Below are 27,156 nucleotides of genomic sequence, written 5' to 3' on the forward strand. Positions count from 1 at the left end.
AGTTAATTTGAAGTTATTAAATACCTAAGTTGTAAAACAAACGTATTTATTTTATTTCATACCGTATATTTAGTTTACCCTTTAAAATATTATTTATATTATTATCTGTTTAATATGTATCTATTTGTTGTTCCCGTCTAGGTACCATGTGTATCTTTCTCGTATTGTTTTTGTCTGATATTCTTTCCGTTCTCATCACTTTATATCTTTTACGATATCGCTCTTATATAATTTTTTATCTATTCTTGTATTTACAAGGATTCCATGTTCCTTCAAAAATAGGGTGGTGAACAAAAGTTTCTTCTCTTACGTGTATTTACCTAACTCGCGAATCTCTTGTAGTCTAGCTCTGTCGAACCTCGACCCAGACACCTCTACCAGGCTGAAGCCCATACCGAAGTACCCTTATTTGTGTAACCGTGTTGCCAATGATCAGAGCCTTTTCCATCTTCCATTAAGCACAATTCTCCACTGTTGTTCTGCCAACAGTGGCATTTATTACGGTACACTTTTATTCAATGTGCATCTTGCATTCCTACGTTTTAATCAATTTTTTCCTACATTTTTTATACTCGCGCAGTTGGTGAATTTAGTGTACATCATGATTTTTTAATAGCCACCCAATGGCAACCCGTTTAATTTTGTTGTAATAAATCATAGTTTAATAAAAATGTATTGCACTTTTTTAGATTATGTTTAAATCTTCTGAATGACTAATCACAATTGTATAGTAGTTTTAATATTATTGAGTCCTGCCCTGATATCGCCATATTGGTATGATCGTTAACTATACCTTCTGACGTCGTTTTTAATATACACGTTAATATGCTCATAGCTTCTCCATAGATTCTAACTCGATGATTTCTACCAATCCAACGACGAGGATAAGTGATGTCGACGAAATTTTTAATACGTCCCGTAAACTGTGTTGGGGTCCCGTCATGAAGAAACTACCTTTCAAAGCGTATTTATAAAGGTACGTTTTCAAGAAGTATTGGTAGAAAATGATGAAAAAAATTTAAGTAAGTTTCTTCATTGAATCTTCTAGAAAGTTCGTCTGGTCCAATTAGATGATTACCGATAATTCCAGCCCAGAAATTTACACTATTTTCTTTTTGAAACTTTTGTCCTACTTATAGCATACATGTTTTCGCAATTCCACACGTAGCAATTGTGAAAGATAAACACACCATTTCTCGTAAAACAAGCCGTTTGCTCTATTCATTTGATTTGTCACTTCTGTTTTGTGCTTTTCATAGGTAGATGTTCGGTAGTGTGATGCCTAGATATTTAAACTCTAATTATAACTAGTATGAGAATATTATAGATGCAAATGACATTTCCCAATTTTTTGCTACAAATATTTATTACTTCTTTAAGTACATAGTATTAAAAACATCTTGGAACACAATGTATAGGGATCTCAATATAAACGAGACTTACAGAATACGTGGATCGAATAATTAACCTTAACATTCAGTTTAGAGACATTTAAAAAAACAAACAACAAAAGTTTCGTTTGTATAAAAGGTGAATGTGTACAAAATAACTAAATTACATAAAGTTTAATTCAAAATCTTTAATTTCTGATTTCAGAGGACAGAAGTTATATCACAAACATATGTACGCCATGGACGTGATGCATTGCTTTGGAGTTATGTTGTTATATTCAATCAAGTCTGCTTTTGACGTAGCAGTATCTGCAGCAGGTCCCGAAGCTACTGTGTATGATCTCTTTATACGACAAATGAATACCAATAAGAACCTTCAGCTATTCTATGATGCGGACTTTGAACCAGGATCTAGGTGATATATTATATATTAAGTTATAAACTTTGTGCATGAACATTATCTGGTTTCTTACTATAATTTACGACATAAGATTTTTCAGAACAATTTTCTGTAAATAATTTTTTTTTGATATTAACATATATATATATATATATATATATATATATATATATATATATATATATATATATATATATAAGTATATAAACTCTCCAAATATACCATACATTAACAAACGATCAAAATTTCAATATGATTGAAACAACTTATAGGAGCAAATCATTTAATAATCTGTTGATGTACTTTGGATGAGCATGTGCATACTTTTAATTAGGTGGCCAATATCCTCCTGGGGTATCTCGTTCCATGATCAAATTAACTCCTCCTGAATAGCTCTCAAAGCTATTTATGATGATACTCTATCTCTGACCCATAATTTTTTTAAACTTTTTTTCATTCAAATTGTCGAATAAAGAGTTCTCCCCTTTCTCGCTATTTATCTCTGTTGTGGGTAAGGCGTTTCCACATTGGTCCTGCGACTCTTTTGATATCGTCGCCCCAGCGCATTTGCGGTCTTCCTCTTAGTCTCTTTGCTTCGTACGGTCGCCAGTTTCCAACTTTGTTCCATCTTCGAGACGTTTGTTGGGTCCAGCCTATTTTCACTTTATTTTAGCTGCTTGTTCTGCGAGGTCCCTTACTTTAGTTTTTTTCCAGATTACTCCATTTGTTTGTCGATCTATGAGTGAGATACCAACATTCTTATTATATTTTTAGCAGGTACCCGGCATTGTTTCGGTAAACTTCGCTTGTACATTCCGAAAATAACAGACAATTGGGATTTTTCCTTGTTTGCTATCAGTGTTTATTTAACTGTGCTCACAAGTTGTTAATATTTTTGTGACTATATGCGTGTTTTATGTTGTAATTACTTGTAATAATAGCAAGAAGAGAAGTGAGTGCTAGCGAATTTAGAAGGTAAGTTATTACTGTTTATTTTTACAATGTTTTATACATAGATCATTCAATTTTAGAATGACGTATGAAAAGCAACAGAAGTTGCAACAATTTATAGACGATATAGATGAGGAAGTAGACAAAAATATCGAAAACCAGGAATCAGATGAGGACTATGTTTCGCAAAGCAAACCGGATGGAGATGAAGCTTCTGACATAGAGGACGTTTTTACTGATATCAATAATAAGATTGAAATCGATACCGACGGCGACGATAATAGTGATGAAGATTTTGACGATTTTCAAGAAAGTTCTTCCCAAAGTGATGTTCTGGTTGCAAAAGATAAAACGATTTGGCAACGAAAACCGTTTACTGCAAGTCGAACACTGAAACGTAACCTTTTGCGTGAAAAAACGGGTCCAGTACGTTCTACTAAAACTCTTTCGATTAGAGTATAATGAATACTTAGGTATTCTTATTACAGCAGGAGTACGGCATTCAAATTCAGAGCACTCGAAAGATTTATGGAAAACAGACTCTCATCCTTTGTACCGAGCAAGTATGGGCATAAATCGCGTTTGGAGCAACAACAGATTCTTACGGTTTGACAATGACAAAATATGTGCAGAACGTTTGCAAAATGATAAAGCTGCAGCTATTACAGATATATTCTATCTTCTAAATGATAATTTACGTCGTAACTATGTACCGTCGGATTCTCTTACTGTGGATGAACAGTTATTTCCTTTTAGAGGTAGGACACGTTTCACGCAATATATGCCAGCAAAACCTACCAAGTATGGCATCAAGGTTTGGTGGGTTTGTGACGCCAATAATTCGTATCCACTTACTGGACAAATTTATACTGGAAAAAAGTCGACTGGACGTTAAACTAATCAAGGTGAACGCGTAGTAAAAGATTTGTGTTACCGATACAAAAATTCTGGACGAAGCATAACAATGGATAATTTTTTCACAACTCTTCCACTAGCCCGTCTACTGTTGTCTTGGAATTTATCATTAGTTGGTACTTTGAAAAGAAACAAACCATATATTCCACAAGAAATGCTGCCTTCGCCAGAGCGTGAGCCTGAATCGTCATTACACGGATTCAGTGCAGATCGTGTTACTATTTGTTCATATGTACCAAAAAAGAAAAAAAGCGTTATCTTGCTGTCAACAATGCATGACAACGATAATGTAAGTGGCCCAAAAAATAAACCTGAAATAATTCTTCTATAATACAACTAAAGGAGGCGTAGACAACATGGACAAAATGGTTTCTCATTATTCCACTAAACGCAGAACTTTGCGTTGGCCAGTAGCCTCCCTTTACAATATCCTAGACGTAGCTTGCATAGCAACCTATATAATTTATACAGAGAATAATCCACAAAGTTCTACTGAAACCAGTAAGCGTAGAATTTTTCTACAAGACTTAGGGAAACAACTAGTGATGCCTGCAATTTCTGCTAGATCTAAAGTACCAAATGTATACCGAAATTTTTCATCAAGGTCAGGAATTGAGTGTATGTTAGGAAAACCTCTACCTACAGATTCAATTAATACTGCAGAGTCATTACCTCTTCGATATTCCACTGGACGCCTCAAAATTGTTGAAAACTGCTACATTTGTATGTCTTTAGCGAAAAAGCGGCTAAGAAAGACACGAAAATCATGTAATGTTTGTAATCGTCAACTATGTAACGAACACTCAGTAAATATAAGTAAGTGTGGACAATGTGTTTAAAATGTAACTTTTATTTACGTTTCCATATCACTTTTATTATAAAAAAAAACTAGACAGAGCTTCATAATTTACTAAACATTAGTGTTACCCGGGTGCCACGAGTGTGGACGTAATGGTGTAAAAACTTTGAAAGGTAATTTTAATATATTATATTCATTTTTTTCTTTGGTTTTTATTATAAATCTCTTCGTTCTAAATAATTTTAGGAATAACTAGAAGCTCGAATAAAAATATTTATACTATCGTCAATGATTGAGATAAAACAATTACCAAGGATACCCAGGTACCTGGGTATAGACACAAAGGTTAATTCCGGGTATTACTTGGTTGCCTATTCGAGCGGTATCCCTCATTATTAACATCTTTCTCTGATGTGGTCTACTACTTGTTGAAATTCGTCATAAAATGTTTCCTGTGTTGTTTAGTGTTTGTTATTCTCTCGATAGAATCTGATGATATTCAGGTCTTCCTTCTACATTCTTATTTTTTTTGTTACAATTTTTCTAATACGTATTGATACTCTTTGATCTGATTTTGTTATCTTTGGTGTATTAGTAACGCTACGCCTTCTTTGCCCTATTTTCCGGGGTGAATCGAGGCTCTACCGCTGGATAAAATGTGGAGGGTGATTGGTAAGGTAAGGTTAGCAACCTACCAATCGTAAAAACTAATACCGTTCAAAGAAACAATGACAAGCCTCGGTGCTAAACTTAAGAGTTAAAATTTTTAGTGGTTAGTAAATAAAAAAACAGAAAATAAATAATGAATAAAAAACGAAAACCGGTATTGCTGAAATTCTAATTATTTATTGTTTTTGCCAAAATAAGCTTCCAACTTTTATAAAATAAAATAATTTAGATAGGGTGTTCGAATTTCTATGTCACTAGTATGTACATCCATAATAGCACACGTACGTCCAATGGACGTCCATAGTACGTCCCTCACGGACTTTAAGGACGTCCCTCGAACGTCCGCTTTGGTCCCAAGTACGTCCATTTAACGTCCTATATTGGTCCCAATGTCGCTGCGCCGAACGTCCTATGGACGTCCATTTTACGTTCCGAGCGGACGTAAAATGGACGTACCGGGCGTTAATTGGACCTTAATCGAACGTCCATAATACGTCCGGAGGACTTACTGGATGGACTTTTGTGATGTTTTCGGACTTCTATTTTAGCGCTGAGGATGTAAATTAGACGTCAACGCCATTGTATAAAGTACTAAACGTGGCGTCATCCTGTGCATATTAGGAATGTATTTTGGGAAATAAAACGTAAATGTTTAATGGAACTTACATTTATTATTACATTTATTTATATTTATTTATTATTAACAAACGGGACAAATCCACTGTCAAAATTATACAAAAATGCAACATTATAGGAGTATAAAATCATTTTGAGTAATAAAACATACACATGTTTAAAGGACCTTACATTTATTATTACATATATCTATATTTATTTATTAATAACAAATGGAATGAAATGGAACAAATTCACTGTCAAAATTATACAAAAATGCAACATTATAGAAATATACACAAAATTACAGATAAAAATAAAATATACATGAATAAAATAAATAAGTACACATTTGTAAAAAGTATCATTTAGCTTACTTTAGCTAACTAGTTACTAATGTTGAGGTACTTCGTCGCATGTGTAAACAAAAAGAATTACTAAGAATAATCAAAGAGAGGAAAATGCAATACTTGGGTCATGTGCTGAGAGGCGAAAGATATGAATTACTTCAAGTTATACTGGAAGGAAAAGTACAGAGCAAAAGATCAGTAGGAAGACGCCAGAACTCGTGGCTGAAAGACCTGAGGAGATGGTTCGACCGCTCATCCGCAGAGATCTTTCGCGCAGCAGTTTCCAAAACTACAATTGCCATTTGGATCGCCAACCTTCGAAAGGAGACGGCGCAATGAGAAGAAGAATCATTTAGTGCTTCAAATAGTACCTAAAGCTATTGATACAGAAGATTCAGACCATACCTATACTTGAACCGTAATTAGTTCTGCGGTAAAGAACATGGAAATGTGAATTCTAACGCAGTGAATGAGGAGGAATATGAAAACTAGGTGAAGCAATTCAGAAGATTGATTATTTTATAAAAAATCTTAAAAATAAAGATTGAAAGGTAACTCTTCGGGTAAGAGAATCCAGATTCAAGAAATTGATTATACCAGAATAAGAATATGGTCTACATAATTTAGAAAAACAGTAGATGCTTGTAGACAAGTAGTATAAATCTAATCGACATAATGTGGCGTACAAAACCGAATCTATATAAAAAAATTACAAAATGTACCAAATATAAATCAGACGTACACCCGGAAAGAAAAGTACTATACGGTGACAGTCTGGGAATGGCTCGCGGCTAGACAAAACAGTGGAGATGGTCGTGCGGTCCACAAAACAAAAAAAATCCGAAGTTATATCAGGGGCGCCAGGTAAATTGGCCCACAGCCTTCCCTACGTTGCTATTCAATAAACCACCAACTTACCAATAGGTTTACTACTAAAATACTAAGTAACAGTATACAACCTGAATAAATAAAAAAATAAATGAAATTGTCAGATTAGAATTTAGTCAATTTTAATAAATAGATTCCCAAGATAGTTGAAAATAAATACATACATATTACAATATTATTTAACTTTACCATAGGCTTAATAAAAAAATAATATAAAAATGCGGCTTCTACTTGCCTAACAAAAATTCATAAGTTATTTCTATTTAACAGAACAAAATGAAAGGTAAGACGTATCAAAAGTACCGGACGCTAAGGGGTGTGCGGTTCAATACCAACCAAAAAAAAATAATTAACGCAAATAGGACACCACGTGAGCTCAAGTGCGTGCGCAGAAAATAATATAAAAAAATAAATCTCAAATATATAACCCCCCTTAGACGCAGTTTACAAAATTAAGATAGGTATGTGTAAATATTGAATTAATAAAATAAACCGCAAATTATCTTAAAAAAAAATCTGTAAAGTATTTGTAAATATGAAAATAAAAACTAACAGCAAATAATCTTTAAAAAAAACTATTGTATTCCGCAAACCAAATTAGACGGCGCTTAAATCTTCCGTTGAAAAATTAATTATCGATCCATACCTCGAATTTTCATATACTTCACCGCGTGGAATTCCAGTTATAGTTCAGCGTGTCTTCAATCCAAAATCCCATACGATTGCCGATGTACATAGACTTGTGTGACAATGTTGAAAAGTTGAAAATTACAGCCAGATGGAAAAATACGAAGAAGAAGAAGCAGAAAAAAACAAACAAACCAACCAACCAACCCCTTCTTAGCCAGATTAGGGGTTTGAAATATCCCAAATTGGACCGAAGCGTAGCCGGCTATTTGGACTCGTGATTAAGGCTAATTTCTTGATCTAAATACGACTCCCGGTATTCACGTGTACTGTAGATCCGCTTTTTTTAGCGAAATTGTGGATATTCCAAAAAAAACCCTTCCACGAAGGCAGCAAATCCCCTTGAATATCCACACGGTTCGGACTAGTCCAGATCCCACATGGAACAGCAGCAAAAGCAAAAAAACAAAAATGCCGTTTTTAATCTAGCCCAACCTTTCAGTAACACTCTCAAACCTGGAATCACTTTCTTTCCGTCGTCTTTCCGAACACTTGACAACTTGACACACGGAGGTCACCGAATAATACCGAGATTCAAAAATTTCAATTTTATGATCCCAATTCTTCCAAGATAACTCTAGAAAGAACGATCTAAATTAGTTTCTTCACAAAAAAGAGGACGTGTTCCCTTAACTTCAGCACAATTTGCCAGACATTACCCCTATTTGAAAATTACTAATTTTATTTTCGCCCCCTTGCTTATAATATATTATAGGCAACCGCTCTTACACGTCCTGAATTATTTAAATTTTGATAAAATAGAGGTGGGACTTTCTACTTTAAATTTGGAACGTAACAACACCTCCCTTTCCCAGAGGAAAATTTACGAGGAAAAACTAGACGAAGAAAATTTTCCCTCGCGCTAGCGACGCACTACCTAAACTCCGAGCGAAGTCCACAACACAATCATCATCCACACCGTCTTCACCATGCGCAAGTACTTGGACAACGAAAGACATACCAATCTCAAACCACACGCACAAAGCAACAACTTACTTACAACACTTACTCCACTTCCACACAACAGTCATCTCTCATCGTATGAGATCAAGTAGAATAGTTTCAAATTCCAACGTCAATCTGACAACACTGATTTGGTCGGTTACTGGATGTTGCCCTTATTCGCGACCTCCCAGCTCTGGGGCATCGCTAGTACTTCACTATACCTCGCATAACATGAGTCCATAAGAAACTCTCCACCATTCCACTCTTACTGATACTGCGAGGAACATCTACCGAAACAGTAGTGTAATTCCAATTGTTCATTAAAATAAAAATGAGATAGGTCTTTCAGAATTTAAATCCGTATACAACGAAATTTAGTGAATCGAAATTTAGTGAATCATCCAAAACTAAGCTATTATCCAACAAGATTCACCAAAACATAATTATGTGGCTTCGAAAAAATCCCAATTAAATAGAATGGCTTACTAACATCAAAACAAATCCCAACGCCATATCATCGAAGACAACATATTTCTGACCAAACCTAAGTGACATTCAATTCATAAATCAAAAGAAATTAAGGCTACCGCAACCCTACGACTTCGTATTGGCTACCTAACACAAAAAAAAACGAATCGGTTGACCATCCAAATACATCCTAAGAACAGATCATAGCCAACACTCAGTCATCCTTCACGGACACAACAAAAAAAATAAATACAACCAATTTCAAAGACTAACTAAATTTACTTAGACTAGACAAAACTTTTGCTAGTCCGTTCTACTCCGACCTAAATCCTATCGGGATCACCAGTCGGGTTACTAATCCTTAAATCCTTAATATTCCAAATACCTTGATCCTTGCCATTTTCATCCTCTAAACTATATGTCCAGGGGGAAACTTTCTTCTTCACGAAGTAGGGTCCCTATCCATCTAGGAGCTAACTTTTCGTGAAATATTTAGCGGCATCTGACAACACAAAATTTCTCCGCCATACTGACTGATGGGGCTGAAATTCCTCTGGACGTCTCCGTAGATTATAGGTCTTCTCACACTTAGCCGAAGCTTTATCTAAACGTTTTCTAACATCAACAAATAATTCCTGGAGTCCACGCGATCGATTATATCCCATTTTAGCTACTTCGTCCTCCGGGTCTCCGAGTTTGTCCTTTCGGGAAAAATCTCGTCCATCCACTACCATCTTCCGACCGAAATTTATGAAGTAGGGATCTTGACCAGTCGACTCGTGGTATGCAGTGCGCGTAGCACATGCTAGTTTGGCCAAATTTTCATCCCACTTCCTATGGTTGTCAGCTATATAAGTTGCCATCATTGTTTTAAGGGTTCGGTTATAGCGTTCAGATGGATTGCACTGTGGATGATACAACGCATTATAACGAACTGAGACACCATAGGTTTCCATCATTTTCTTGAAAATACCCGAAGTATACTGGACACCATTATCACATAGTAACAGACGTGGAACTCCAAATACGAGAAAAACTTCTTCTTCTATTTCTTAACGACATGCACGGCTTTTGAGGATCGCAACGGAAAATACCAAGAAAATTTACTAAACACATCCATTACCACTAAGATAAACTTATAGCCTTGAGTTGATCTTGGGAAAGGTCCCATAAGATCGGTTGCTACTATCTCCCATGGTTGAGTAGCTTTAGGTTGAGGAGTCATAAAGCCTTTGGGCTTACCTTGTTCCACCTTATGCATGGCACACAGTGAGCAACGTCCAACGTAACGAGATACATCACTCCGCAGTTTCGGCCAAAAATACTTCTCGTTAATACGCTTATAAGTTTCAGGATCCCATATGACCTGCTAAAGGACTATCATGACACAACTTCAGCACTTCCAATCGTTGACCCTTAGGAACGACTTCCTTCCAATTGTCCACTTCCTCGACCAAAAATCCATGACTGGGACGGATGTATTTATAAAGTTTGCCACCAGACATTCTCCACTGAGGATACTTCAAGGGATTAGACTCGATTTTCTACAAAGTTTATCATACCAACTATCACCACTAGGAAGCGGTACAACCTCTTCAACCATATCAAGCACGGGAACTGACCGAGATAACAAATCGGGGACAACATGTTCTTTTCCTTTCCGATGCACAATCTTAAAGTCATATTGTTGCAATCTTACCGCCCATCGAGCTAATCTTCCAGTAGGATCCTTCAAATTTTGAAGCCATACGAGGGATGCGTGATCAGTCACGACCGTAAACGGAACACCCTCCAAATAAGGACGCAGTTTTCGACTGCCCATAACACAGCTAAACATTCCCGTTCCGTCGTGGAAAAATTCCTTTCTTGACGCGTTAGTGATCTGCTCAGGAAACTAATTACTTCGTCACCATCCGGGCCTGGCTGCAATAACACGGCGCCCACTCCATATCCTGAGGCATCACATTGGACAACAAAAGGCAAATTGTAGTCAGGACAATTAAGTATCGGAGCAGAAACTAGACATTCTTTTATTTTCTGAAAAGATTCTTCACAACTCGGGGTCCAATTGAATTTTCTTCCTTTCTTCAATATCGCTGTAATTGGAGCTAGTAGTGTCGCAAAGGAAGGAATAAATCTTCGATACCAGGAAAATGTGCCTATGATGCTACGAACTTCCTTGACGGATGTGGGTGTTGGGATACGTAGCATAGCCTTGACCTTATCACCATCAACATGTAGTCCATTCCTATCAACACATGACCCAAATACTTTAGTTCCGGTCTACAAAATTGACATTTATCCCAGCTAACGGTTAACTTAGCTTCTCTCAAGCGTCTAAAGACTTCCTCTAAGATCCTTACATGTTCTTCAATAGACTTTGTCACGATGACCACGTCATCCAAGTAAGTAAAACATAGGGTTCCAACTCCGGACCGAGGACACGATCTATCAACCTCTGCCATGTAGCCGGGGCATTATGTAATCCAAAAGGCATTCTGCAAAACTGAAAAAGACCTCGACCAGGAACCGTAAAAGCAGTATAAGGCCTGGAAGCCTTAGCAACAGGTACCTGCCAATACGCCGACTTAATGTCTATGGTGGAAAGATAATGCGCGTTCTTTAATTTATTTAAAATATTAGAGATGTACGGTAATGGGTAGCCATCCCTCTCTGTTACGGCATTAAGCTTTCGATAGTCTACGCAGAACCTCCATTTTGGTTCTTCACCTTCTGGAACCTTTTTTTCACCAAGAGAATCGGGGACGACCAAGCACTATTCGATCGCTCCACTACTCCTTTCGCCAACATATCTTCTAGCTCTTTATCAATATGGCTTTGGATTACTGGGGATACAGGATAGTAACGTTGTTTTATGGGTGCAGATTTACAAAGCAATCACATGCTCAGTGACATCAGTACAACCAAGAGAAGTGCCCATTAGTTCACGACTTCTATTAATAACTTCATCCAATTGCGACTTCTCTGCATCGGTCAAAATAGTTTGACCTCGGAGATGATCCACTGAACCTACCATTGCTGGAGCGTCCGAAAAATACCATTCGTTATGCCTCAAATCTGGAACGATACCCATAACACGCCAAAAATCAGATCCTAAAATCAGAATGTGCGGTACGTCCAAAATAACTAATACTGGCAAGACACGCAAGCGATCCCTAACCATGAAAGGTACTAAACATTCCCCAACGATTCACACATCTGACCATTCGCCACTCTACAAACGGTCTCTTCGAAGTATCCAACTCTAAACCCAAGTTTTGTAAAAATTTCCAACCAGTTCTTCCTACAATGGTCTTTGAAGCACCAGAATCCAATAATCCCAAAATTTCCTTTCCTAAGACTTTAACTTTCAAATATGGACGTTCATCTCCTTCGGAATGATGTAAAATAAAGTCTAAAATAGGACGTAGGTTGGTCGAGTCAACGTCGGCAACACCTCTTCGACAGTTAGGTGCGCTTCCTTCCGTTTCCCGAATTACACGAAGGACAAGTTCTGACTGTAAACCCTTCTTTCTTACACTTAAAACAGTGAACAGCCTCCTTCTTCATTAGACACCCTACTGCCTTATGGCCTGACTGATTACAACGATAACAGATTAAAGTCCTAAACTTTCCTCTAGCGGACTCCGATTCGGATGAAGCAACAGGACCCTCACTAACACTACTACAACTTTCAGCATCCACACTGATATAAGCTAGGTCCTTTTCCAAAGTATTCATTTTCCTACTATTCGGTTCAACATAGTTCCTAATACAATCACGTCTTTCTCCATACTGCGACATAGAACACGAAGTTCCTCCAAGGTAGCTGGCAAAGGATCACGTAATCTATCTTGATAGAACGGATGCAAATTCCTAATAACTATAGACAATTTAACTTCCTCTGGAACATGACAACGCAAGCGATTAAAGTAACTATTCATTATTGCCAAGTAAACTCCAATAGTCTCAGACGAATGCTGAGTTCTCCTCCGAAGCTCTTCAAAAAGCGCTTCCCCATGGTGAGCTGACAGGTACTCCCTACGAAACTCTTCAACTAATTCAGCCCAACTCCCTACACGTAGACGAACATCTTTATAAAACTGATAGGCCTTATCGAAAATAAATCTATACCTGATTCCAAAAGTATACTATCTGGTACATGACGAGCGAGACTCAATTCATTCACCATCTCAAAAAATGCAGAAATAGACATACCCCTAGCAGAACCTGAAAACTTTTCTATTCCCCATTTATGAGGAAGTATCATCCCAGAAGAAAAACTAGAGACAGACCCTGAAAAACATTATTACCAGCTTGTGACATCGCTCCAGGAGAAGAAGCATGAACTTGTCCTACCCCTGCCTGAAAAGACTGATTTAAAACCGAAATCACATCGAGCGCTACTGGTACCGAACCAGATCCGATTGGATGCTGCTTATCATGTAAATCCTGTGACAACTTCAAAATCTCAGCAAGAAAGTCTGACTTAACAACCTGGGCTGCGTCTGCATCGTCACCTGTTGGCAATACCATAAGATCAATTCTCCCCAAGACATGGTTAATCTGTGTCCGCAATCTCAAGGACTCAGCACAAGTAGGAGTTCCGGCAAACTTTCCAACAGCCGTATTCAGCTCCGCAAGTTAGTCTCGATTGCAGTTTTATCCTGTGAAAAGGTGAATGGGTGCTCAGGATATCTAAAGCTTTCATTTGCTGCCTCACGACTAAGTGCATCAGACAGACTAGACCTCATAGACTCAACAGTGCCAGTAGACACTCCACGAATTTTGAGTTCATATTCCAGTTCCTCTTTCCTTAAGTAGTTGGGTACAAGTTTTCGCACCATCTTGCCAAAGTTCAAAATTTAAAAAAAAATGTATCAACCGAAAGGAGCAAATATTCAAACAAAATCAAGATATAAGTAAAAATATTAACACACAGGTACAGTTTACTTTATTAATGGGAGCAAACCAAAAGCAAAATAAAAGTAATAGTCGCTTTATTCAATCTATAAAATTTCACAAAAGATTTTCAAATTTCATTGTTTCAGAACAAATTACAAGTCACAACATAATCTCAAAAAAAGATTTTACATTCCCTAACATAACTAAGTTAAACCACAATGTAGAATTTCGAAGTCCAACTTCGTCAAAAAAATAAATTTGAACTCCAACTGAAATAGAAATATTTCAAAGTCCTAATATATCCATAATTCTTCTAAGTTCCACAACACCACTTCAAAGTATCTTCTTTTAAGTTCCATTTTTGGCTTCTTCCAACTTCACGTCACACAAAAAAAAAACTAGTAAGCACTTCTTGGCATACACTTCCACTAAACACGAAGTTCTAAGACTACTACTAAGTGCAAAACCAGTGGTAAAGTAAATAAATCAAAGTTAGTCAATTAAAGCCCAAACACGTTAGGTTAACTAATTAAAAGGAATCTACACAAGGGGTTGACAAAAAAACGGTTAATTAATTAAGGGCCCCACGTTGGGCGCCAAAATATGTGGCGTACAAAACCGAATCTATATAAAAAAATTACAAAATATACCAAATATAAATCAGACGTACACCCGGAAAGAAAAGTACTATACGGTGACAGTCTGGGAATGGCTCGCGGCTAGACAAAACAGTGGAGATGGTCGTGCGGTCCACAAAACAAAAAAAATCCGAGTTATATCAGGGGGCCCAGGTAAATTGGCCCACAGCCTTCCCTACGTTGCTATTCAATAAACCACCAACTTACCAATAGGTTTACTACTAAAATACTAAGTAACAGTATACAACCTGAATAAATAAAAAATAAATGAAATTGTCAGATTAGAATTTAGTCAATTTTAATAAATAGATTCCCAAGATAGTTGAAAATAAATACATACATATTACAATATTATTTAACTTTACCATAGGCTTAATAAAAAATAATATAAAAATGCGGCTTCTACTTGCCTAACAAAAATTCATAAGTTATTTCTATTTAACAGAACAAATGAAAGGTAAGACGTATCAAAAGTACCGGACGCTAAGGGGTGTGCGGTTCAATACCAACCAAAAAAAATAATTAACGCAAATAGGACACCACGTGAGCTCAAGTGCGTGCGCAGAAAATAATATAAAAAAATAAATCTCAAATATATAACCCCCCTTAGACGCAGTTTACAAAATTAAGATAGGTATGTGTAAATATTGAATTAATAAAATAAACCGCAAATTATCTTAAAAAAAAATCTGTAAAGTATTTGTAAATATGAAAATAAAAACTAACAGCAAATAATCTTTAAAAAAACTATTGTATTCCGCAAACCAAATTAGACGGCGCTTAAATCTTCCGTGAAAAATTAATTATCGATCCATACCTCGAATTTTCATATACTTCACCGCGTGGAATTCCAGTTATAGTTCAGCGTGTCTTCAATCCAAAATCCCATACGATTGCCGATGTACATAGACTTGTGTGACAATGTTGAAAAGTTGAAAATTACAGCCAGATGGAAAAATACGAAGAAGAAGAAGCAGAAAAAAACAAACAAACCAACCAACCAACCCCTTCTTAGCCAGATTAGGGGTTTGAAATATCCCAAATTGGACCGAAGCGTAGCCGGCTATTTGGACTCGTGATTAAGGCTAATTTCTTGATCTAAATACGACTCCCGGTATTCACGTGTACTGTAGATCCGCTTTTTTTAGCGAAATTGTGGATATTCCAAAAAAAACCCTTCCACGAAGGCAGCAAATCCCCTTGAATATCCACACGGTTCGGACTAGTCCAGATCCCACATGGAACAGCAGCAAAAGCAAAAAAACAAAAATGCCGTTTTTAATCTAGCCCAACCTTTCAGTAACACTCTCAAACCTGGAATCACTTTCTTTCCGTCGTCTTTCCGAACACTTGACAACTTGACACACGGAGGTCACCGAATAATACCGAGATTCAAAAATTTCAATTTTATGATCCCAATTCTTCCAAGATAACTCTAGAAAGAACGATCTAAATTAGTTTCTTCACAAAAAAGAGGACGTGTTCCCTTAACTTCAGCACAATTTGCCAGACATTACCCCTATTTGAAAATTACTAATTTTATTTTCGCCCCCTTGCTTATAATATATTATAGGCAACCGCTCTTACACGTCCTGAATTATTTAAATTTTGATAAAATAGAGGTGGGACTTTCTACTTTAAATTTGGAACGTAACAATAAATGTTTTTTAATGCAATTATAACATAAACAGTGTAAATTAGTAGAAGTTGAACGACTAGACAGTAAACCATGCTGACCACTATGAAGCTGATTCTTCAATTTACTGTCAAAAAATCAATCAGTAAAGCCTCAAAAATTTTAGGAATAGCAGAAGGAATTATAATGGAACGATAATTAAAATCAATGAGTTAAGGATCTTCTTCTTCAGTGCCTTATCCGGTCCGGATGTTGGCGATCATCAAGGCTATCATGGTTTTGTTGACTGCTCTGCGAAACAGCTCCGCTGAGGTCATCCCAAACCATTGTCGGAGATTTTTCAGTGTTAAGTCCTTAACAGAGTTAAGAATAAAATCAATAAATAAATTGTGATAAAAGTGACCCTCAGTCAGAGATATATTAAAAATAAGCCATAGAGGCCTACATAAAAAGAATGAACAACTTCTTAATAATTAGTTAAGATATTCCGTCTAGACCCATACCTTTATTGGTATTAAGACACTGTAAGCATGCTAGAATGTCACAAATTTTAATAGTTAAAGAGTGAATATGGCTGTGATTGATATGAGATCTTTGACTACACTTGTCTACACAGGAGAAAGAAGGATTGCTAGTACTGCTAAAGAAATTGGCAAAATCGTTAAAACTGTGGCTCACTAAAAACAGAACCATTCAACTTCCCTTATCCTTTCCCATTCTAATTTCCCTTACAATTGTGTGGTAGGCAATTAAAATCAGACAAGTCAATTGTTGAGTTTTAAAGTTGAAATCATAAGTATGAAAAAGATCAATACTTAATATGGAACTTTGTCTATTTTATTTCAGCAGTAGATAAATTTTTAGGTACCTATTTTTAATAAATAAACATGTCTCAAAAACTGACTGTCCCTTTCTGTTCACCAACCACACAATTTAACCCTTACAAAATTATCATATTTGCTAATACAACATGCAAATTAAATTTTATCTGCCCTCTATTTAGATCTCCTCAAATATTTCATTATCAAGTTTCAATTGCCTTCCCCATGGCAACACTGGTTTTGGAGTTTTTCCAAGTAGCATCTGAAAACAAAATTAATGTACATTCATAAATTGCACAAACTAATTTCAGATGTAGTTCATTATACTTTGCTTATTGTGAATCAATCATCATTCAAAGGCGTAAAATTAAACACATGAATTTCGAGTGCTGTGGTTTTAATAAATCTCACCTGAACTAGAAGAGTACCAACCCAACCATTGGTATTTATTTCTAATGACTAAATGAGCAGTAATTACACTTTGATACTTAAAAAACAAAAATAACAGTGTATAAATAAAATATAAGGCCAACAACAAACCTTCATCTCATATAGCTAGCTGTAGTTCTTAAAGCAATCTCATAGCCAGACCTGAACATTTGTGAGTTGGTAAATTTTGCCATCTAAATTACATATAAGACACAGTTAACGATATGCTTCATCGGCTATATGTGGCCACTTAAGCGATAGTGTAAATTCTTAAATGTACCTTAAATTGATTTATGTTTACAAGGTACAAACCTTTTAAAATCAGAGCTATATGTGTGTCTTCAAAAGCTTTATATTGATTTTTCACTAGCCAACTATATTTTCCTTGCATTTTAATGATCAGCTTCTTATGGCTTCTCCTAACAAATTCGTCTCATCAATTTTGGAAAGCTCATTATCCTAAAATATAAATCAACATGTAATAGTAATCTAACTACCCGACAAACTTGATCATCCATGCTTAATTATTTTAGCTTAAACTATCTAATAAAAAAACAGCCTCTGTTACAAAATCAATCAAACATTCGTTTGCAAATTTTGGCTTCTCATAACCATGGTAAATGCCTATTAAACCTACAATTTTAGGATATATAACCAAATTGCACAAACTAGGATAAAAATGACTACTAAAACTCTTTTTTAGTGGGATTTCATCAAAATTTACACAAATATAACATTGTTTTTTTGCCAAGATAAAAATACCTTTGAAATTTGAATAATGTGGATCAGAGTATTTGTTCTCTGGGTGAAGCAAGAAGGGTTCTAGCATCTGAAGGCCAATGAGAAAGATCAGGAACTTCTTTATGAATTTTTAATAAATCACCTAGTATTAAAGGACAAAGTCCAGTTGCATAACTTATTGGAAAAATTAAAAACATCTCGATAAGGTTCTCCAGAATTCTCGTTACAACCATATTTAGACCCTTCTTCAGTTTCATTGAAAGAAGAGCTTTGTAAATGATCACCAGAATGGTCGTCCACGTGGTAATTTGGACTATTTTAGGTACTTAACATGTTAATAAAAAGTTAAATCGGAAGTATTGTAACCTGAACTATTTGAACTGAAACTCTCATCAAAATGATCAGTTAAGGATTCCGAAGAAAGGTTTGAAGGAGATGGAATATCGGGGCTATTAATAATTTCAACAATATTATCTACGTTTTTCGTACCCATTCTCTGTTGATGACGCTTAGAAACAAATCGTTGTCTTTTAAACATAACTAATTTTAGAAAAAATTACACTTACCTTTTTGTAATAAAATAAAAACCAAACTTGGAAGTAACCTAACAAATGGTACCAAACCTTTAACGATACACCAATGCTATAACCAAAACAAGCATCAAAAAAGGTTGCTAATTCACACCATTTGCACTTTATACTGCTTAAATAGAATTCTTTTAAGCATTAATAATATTATAATTAAACTGTGCCATTTGTTTAAATAGGTATGACATGACAATGACAATTAATAATATTAATATAAAATATAATCACCATTCATTACTTTGCCCAGCTAGAGTATATACAACCACTTGTTCATATTTTCAAAGATGATTTCAAGATTCATTTTGTTGATAAAAATCATATTTTTACTCATTAGAATTAGCAAACATATAACATCGTGAAAACTAGAATAATAAAACAATTTGTAACGAATTATCTAGAAATATAAGATTTTTACAATTTACCTAAAAACAAAAACATGTTTTGGATATATTAAACTATACAATTTTTAATTAATTAATCATTATTTAACCTTTTCGCTTTTAATTATTTTATTAACGTAAATAATTTATTATTCTATTGAAATATTTGTCATTTAATCCCATAATTGGTAAATGTCGAACGTCCAGAAAACGTCCGAGTTCGGACGTCCAGGGAACGTCCGAGTATGGACGTCCAGAGAACGTCCATATTTAGTCCACCCAAAGTACGTCCCACTTCGTACGTCCAACCGGACCAAAACTGGACGTATATTGGACGTCCATAGGACGTCGTGTGTTACTAGGGATTAGTATTTTGCCCAATTAGAGCAAATTCCAATATTCCACTAATAGAATACGCTTAGAAATAGAATGAGTTTAAAATATATTGTAGTTACTAAATTCAATTTTCTTTGTAGAATGTAGTATCACTTTTTTTATAACCTTGATTGTGATGTCAGTATATAATAACTATTTGAATTACAGAGAATGGAAAGCAATAACCAAGACGAAACTCAGGCACAACGCCGTTAGTAAAGGCAGTATAAAACAGGGTTTTAATGCTTTAACCCAAAAAGAAATGGTGCTTGGACAATGGTTTATTGCTGGATTTAATTTGGTAAGAGGCGAGATGGCTGGTATACATAACGTGTCAGAAGAAGAATGGCGGGGATTTCATCATTATTGGAGGGTGATCGGCTTTTTAATAGGAATCGAGGAACGGTAAGAAACATCTGTTTGACTGGAAAAAATGTATTAATATATAGCTTTGTCTGTTAAAATTCAGCCTGAATGACAGACTTTCTATAGCAATTTATAGAATCTGCCTTATTATTAGGATAGCATTTCTTGTTTGTCGGGTATATGTCATTTTTATTATTTGATTTTTTAATAGTTTGCTGGGAAATTCCTAGTGTTTTTAAAGAGTGCAAAAAGGTATAAAAAATAACCAAAAAATATCTAAAATCACTCATCTTATCCTTACTTAAGTTTTGTCTTAAAATCTTAAAATTAACATGAAAAAGAAAATTTGTTTAAACAAGACGACTGCTGTCCTTCACGTATTGCACTGGCAGCTAAAGACTATTTAGCTTTATTTTTTTGTGAACAAGTTATTAGTACAAAAGGTACAATAAAATGGCTCCTCGCTCACTCAACTTAGCTTTAATAGATGTTTATTTTTGAAAGATGCTAAAGACCAAGTTGTACATGCATGAATTCGAGCGAGCCACCAACTTGGAGCAACTGAGACAACATATACTCGAACTTAGCCAAAATATATCAGTAAATGAACTCAATGCCATGAAAAAGGCGTTGTAAAATAGATTTGGTTTCTGTTTGTCACAAGGTGTTGGTTTATTTAAACATTTAATTCGCTAACAATTTTATTTGGATTAGAGACATTATTTTTAAGCAGTTTTGGAATTAATTTTTCTTTTTTTTCTTTTTTATAGAATTAATTTTATATTCACACCCACTTCTTCTAAAATGATGGAACGAACATTTGGTTTCAAAGATATTATTTGGAAAAATAATATCTTATTTTTAATTAAAAGACATAATTGGAACGAACATGTAAAGTAAACCGAATGGGACCAGATAGATTAGCGAACATCTGTAAAAACAACAAGCCGTATAGCAGAAGACCCGTTGGAAGGCCACCAAAAAGGTGGAAAGATAATGTACAGTCAACAACGACTGAAACAGAATAAGAGGCAGACAAACAGGAGTAATCCTAGTCGCGCGAAGAAGAAGACGTAATTTTTTGCTCAATTTAATCTTAATTTTCTACATGTTCCCATGAGTGATCAGGTAATACTAAATTAAATACATTTTTACCAATAGCAATGACCCATGGTCACGCCTACAAATCAATGTCCCACTAAATCCGAGAACTGACAGAGCGTGGAGCAGCGTTCTTCAAGGACGAAGAGAAATAAAAAATACATAATAGAAAAACACAAAATATAAAGATGGGAACCAACGCAACGTGGAATACCGTTTTTCCCTCAATATTTATGGTTAACGATTTCTGGGATAGGGCACAACAGTCTATTTACGGTGAGCACGTTTTGTCCCGTCGTTTGTTGGTAAATCAATACAATTCAAAAGAAGTTGAAAGCTGATGTATAGTACGTACTTACTCCACAAATCCTTCCGACGCAACTAGGGACAGGTATGAAAAAGTAAATATTATTAATTTCACACTAACATGTGGTGCCTATAAATGATCACAACTTCGAAGTGGTTAAAGAATTTAAATATCTAGGAGCAACAATCACAAATGACAACAAATTAGAGCGAGAAGTTGAAACGAGAATAATGGCAGGAAACAGATCTATCTTTGGAATGCAACATCTAATGAACTCAAAACTTCTTTTACGAGATACAAAAATCCGGATATATAAGACCATAATACGACCAGCAGTCGCGTATGGAAGCGAAACATGGACGCTAACAAAAAGAGAAATAAATAAATTGCTGGTGTGGGAACGTAAAATTCTTCGAATGATATATGGCCCTTGCAGAGACAGTGTGACAAACGAATGGAGGGGCAGATACAATAACGAGCTAGAGTCTCTATTCGGAAAAGAAAATCTAGTCAGATATATAAAGGCCAATAGACTCAGATGGGCAGGGCATGTGATACGCAGTAACGACAATCGCCTTATAAACAATGTGTTCTGGGAAAGCCAGAGGGAAGAAGGTCTGTAGGGCGGCCTAGAAAAAGGTGGAAAGATGCAGTCAAAGAAGATCTAGAGAAAATGGGAGTGCGACAATCGGGATTACTGGCACAGGACCGACAAACATGGAACGCAACAGTTAACGCGGCAAAGACTCACGAAGAGTTGTAACGCCACTGATGATGATGATGTGGTGCCAAACGTGTTCTCTGTTCTTTTCACTGTTATATATGAGATGCCGTCTTAGGAGACTGAAGCGACGATAGCATTTAATACTTTGCTGAAGTTTCTTATGGCGTCTTAATGCAATTTACAATTTTTATTGAGAATAAACCACAACTTCACTTTAATACTTATCCGAGCAACACATTTAACTTACGTAACCGGGCAACTTGGATCCATTGGGCCCACCACTGTTCTTGAATGTACTATTTATAATTACCCATATATTTCTAATATTCTTAAATATTTTTATTAAAGTTAAATTTAAATTGTCTAGATTAAAAAAGGTGCTACTATAGTATGCGGTTTACCTCGAGAGTTTAATCTACCGATAGGATCTCCACAAAATAATGAAATACAAGAAAACTTTTGTAGAAAAAATATTTATTCACAAATAATAAACATTTGGAGCAAAATAAAAATTAGTATATAATTTAATATAATATTATATAATAATTTAATTAGTAAATAAATAAGAACTTTTGTAAATCTCCCAGGCCATTTTATTTAAAAAGAGGGGTTGATGTTTACACATACCCTGGAAAAAGATTACGGTGTTGTTGCCTTTCATTATTGTGTGAAAACCCTTTTGAAAAAAGATTATGGTAATTAGCAGCTCATGAATAAAGTACTATATCTAAGACTTAACTTAAAATTTTCGATTGTAAACAAAATGTTATAATAAAAATGGATAAAAAACTTCACTTAGTTAATTGTTATAAAGTTTTACCTTTACTTGTACATATTTTGGAATCTCGTCAAATACTGTTAGAACTGCATTATCTAATAAATGGGTTGTTACTACTTTTATAAAACCATTTTTTTTAAATGTTCAGATCATAACCTGCTATTTTTTGTGGGCATCCAGTCAACAACATGCATTTGTTTAACCCATTCATGTATTCTTTTTGGATTCTTAAGGGAAAATCTGTAAAAACAGAACTATCAGTTTATTAGAATATGATGTAAGTGATTCTACTCAAAGAATTGTTAAACGTTAATTTATTTGAATGCCATTCATTATAACTGCAACGTGAATATACCTACTTAAAGGCAACAATGTACTTAAAAAACTGAAAAAGGTATTATACTAAATGGTTACCGGCTAAACAACATCAGATATGCAGATGACACCATAAGATTTGCGGACAACTTAGAATACCTACTAGTTCTTATGAACAAAATCACGTATTACAGTCAATAATATGGACTCAATATAAACGTTAAGAAGACAAAGCTTATGATAATTAGCAAGTAAAGAATAACAGAAGGTCAATTCTACGTCAACCAATCCCCTGTAGAAAGAGTGACGTACTACAACTACCTCGGCCCCATCATAAATGAAGAATGGACCAATAACCAGGAGATTAGAGCACGCATCGGAAAAGCTAGATCCACCTTCAATCGGATGGGGGCCTTCTTCAAGAGTCACAACCTCTCTCTTGATACAAAAGTAAGAATGCTGCGATGCTACGTCTTCTCTGTCCTTTTTTATAGTGTTGAATCGTGGATCTTGAACGAAGATATGTGCAGAAAACTGGAAGCATTTGAGATGTGGCTATATCGGAGAATGCTTAAGATCCCGTGGACTGACCAAGTCACAAATGAGGAGGTCCTCAGAAGAATGAATAAGAAGAGGTACTGACCACCATCAAATCTCGAAAGTTACATTTCTTCGGACATATTATGCAAATGAATCCGGATATGCTCTCCTTCAAGCTATCCTGCAAGGAAAAATATTTGGAAAACGAGGTCCAGGAAGAAGAAGAACATTTTGGTTAAAGAACCTCAGAATCTGGTTCAATACAACATCTGTGCAGCTTTTCCACGCTGCTGCAGATAAGATAAAGATTGCCATGATGATCGCTAACATTTGTAACGGATAGGCACGTCAAAGAGAAGAATGTACTTAAATTTATTAAAATAGTTCATATAATTTAACAACTATCATCATCATTCAATCTTCGCTTATCCACTGCTGGACATAGATCTCCCTCATAATTTTCCATCTATTTCGATCTTGTGCCTCTTGCATCCAATTCCTATGACAACGTTTTAGATCGTCAGTCCAACGTGTTGGTGGACGACCTCTACTTCGGTAGGCATCATCTCTTGGTCTTCATTCCGGTATCCGCTTTGTCCATCTATTGTCTGTCATTCGAGCCACGTGACCTGCCCAGTTCCATTTTAGTGTTGCTACTCTCTCTACTGCATCAGCCACTCCTGTTCTTTGTCGTAGCTGGCGATTTGGGATCTTGTCTCGTAATGAAACGCCCAACATAGCACGCTCCATCGCCCTTTGACACACACGGATCTTTTGAACTGTTCTCCTTGTCATGGTCAACGTTTCGGCACCGTAAGTTAACACTGGCAAAACACACTGATTAAACGTTTTTCTTTTAAGGCATATTGGTATATCAGACGATTTGAAAATATGGTTCAGCTTGCCGAAGGCTGTCCAAGTCAGTCTTATACGACGGAGAAGCTCAACGGTTTGGTTATCTTTTCCTATGCGAATCTCATGACCTACGTATTTATAGGCCATTACCTGGTCTATGGATCTTGTTCCTACGCATATATCTTCGCTGACTACAAGATTTGTCATCATCTGGGTTTTAGATATATTTATTTTCAATCCCCCTTCTAGCGAGGAAAGATAGAGCTGATTTAAAAGTTCTTTGGCCTCATCTATCCTATCAGCTATTAGTACAATATCATCTGCAAACCTTAGATGGCTAAGCTTTTCTCCGTTTATGTTTATGCCCTTGTCGGTCAGTTTTGCCCTTTTACATATATATTCCAAAAGCGTAGTGAACAGTTTCGGCGATATGGTGTCCCCCTGGAGTACTCCACGTTGTATCGGGAATTTCTGGGTTTGACGATCACCCACTCTAACACTGGATGTTGCGTTTTGGTGTATATGTTTAATTATATTTATATACCGATAGTCAATTCGGCATTCTGTCAAGGCTTCCAACATTTTTTGTTGATTTACGGTGTCGAATGCCTTTTCATAGTCGACAAATATTAAAGCTAGTGGTTTATTATATTCAGTGCATTTTTCTATAAGATTTTTTATTACCAGTAGGTGATCGTTTGTTCCATAGCCTTTTCTAAAACCCGCCTGTTCTATGGACTGATAAAATTCCAATTTATTTTCTAGTCGTTTCTAACAACTATCATTAACCAACAAATTATCTATTATGTATAAAAGTATTTTGGGAATTATGACCATTTATTTCATTCACAAATATTCTATTAAAAATTTTAACTTACCTAATCATATCTTAGTCTACTCTGGGTTTGGCCCTTCTTATTTTAAAAAAGTACCAAAATTTACAATAGCAATAGAATTGACAACGCTGTTATCCTATATCTGTACACAGCCATCTGAATGTGATTTCCACTATATTTGTTTCTAAGTTTAAATTAAAGTATTAAAGATAATGTTTGACAATCTGCATAGTAAGAATACATTTTTTTAATTACAGCTTCAACGTGTGCAGTGTCCCAATAGATACTACAAGAAAAATATCCGAAATATTACTGGCACAAGTGTTCAATCCCGAGATGACAAAGAGAACCCCAGAATATTTAATGGTTACTAAAATAGTTGGTTATTGTTGGGCACCAATATTACCAGACCTAGAAGCAAAAGCCGCTGCCAACTATACTTTTAACTTGACCAAACCAAAAAATGGTTGCAAATTTCCACAGCCCAATTTTATGGAAATGAATTGGTTTTCAAGGATGTATTACTACTACTTTATGTTTGTCTTATTGTACCTGTTAAAATGGGATTTTTTCAGAGCTGCAAGGAATTTTATACACAGAGCTAATTTTTATTTGATCAAAAATTTTCCCATCTTTCCTAGAATTCAGTGTGAAATCTCACAATATTTACACTTCGATAAAAATGCAGAGAAGCAATATGGGGTAAATTGATTAGATAATTTTAAATTATGTTAAATACTTTTTATTACAATGTAAGCATTTTCTATTAAAATTATATAATTTAGAGTAAATAATATATATATATATATATATATATATATATATATATATATATATATATATATATATATATATATATATATATATATATATATATATATATATGGCCTAAACAACCACCGTCCTATTTCCCTTTTGTCACAACTATATAAAACCTTCACAAGAATAATAAACAACCGACACTACCAACCAGTGGAACAGGCCGGATTCAGGAAAGGATACAGCACAATCGACTATCTACATGCGCTTAAAATCTTAATTGAGAAAACCAATGAATACAACCTTCCGCTGTACTTAGCATTCGTAGATTATGAAAAGGCTTTCGACAGCATTGAACCCTGGGCGGTGGAAGAAGCTCTGGCCAATAGTAGCATAGATTCAAGATACCGACAATTGATACATGATATTTACCAAAACGCAACCATGACCGTAATTCTGGACGACAAATTAATAACGGATAATATAAAAGTTAAACGAGGAGTCCGACAAGGCGATATAATTTCACCTAAACTGTTTACCTTGACCCTCGAAGATATAATAAAATCAACAGATTGGGAAAACAGAGGAATATGTATTAACGGAAAGTACCTAAATCACCTTAGATATGCGGATGATATACTCCTGATCTCCTTGGAACGACAAGAACTAGAATTAATGCTGAATGAACTTCATGAAAAATCACTGCAAAAGGGCTTAAAAATTAACTTCAACAAAACAAAAGTAATGACAAACACGGAACACCAAGATGCAATAAAAATACAAACAGAAAAAATAGAACAGATAAATTAGTATATCTATCTAGGACAAGCAATCAGAGCTAACAGAGAAAACCAAACAGCCGAAATATCGAGACGAGTACGAATGGGATGGGCAGCGTTCGGCAAACTTTCTTACGTTCTAAAAAATCAAACAATCCCTCTATACTTACGAAGCAAGGTATATAACTCCTGTATAATACTGGTGC

At 35.4% G+C, this 27,156-nt stretch overlaps 1 protein-coding gene across 1 annotated transcript in view; it reads left to right on the forward strand.

The window, feature by feature from the left end:
• The window catches only part of LOC140450301 (uncharacterized), a 44,463-nt gene extending 18,257 nt beyond the window's left edge, over nt 1-26,206 (forward strand). The window contains exons 3-5 of the mRNA XM_072543853.1: nt 1,597-1,806; nt 19,759-19,995; nt 25,670-26,206. Coding sequence (XP_072399954.1) covers nt 1,597-1,806; nt 19,759-19,995; nt 25,670-26,123 — 901 coding nt within the window. The 3' untranslated portion in view covers nt 26,124-26,206. The remainder of the gene's footprint in view (nt 1-1,596; nt 1,807-19,758; nt 19,996-25,669) is intronic.
• The last annotated feature ends 950 nt before the right edge of the window (nt 26,207-27,156 follow it).

The sequence above is a fragment of the Diabrotica undecimpunctata genome, chromosome 9 (genome assembly GCF_040954645.1).
Source record: "Diabrotica undecimpunctata isolate CICGRU chromosome 9, icDiaUnde3, whole genome shotgun sequence".
NCBI lineage: Eukaryota > Metazoa > Arthropoda > Insecta > Coleoptera > Chrysomelidae > Diabrotica > Diabrotica undecimpunctata.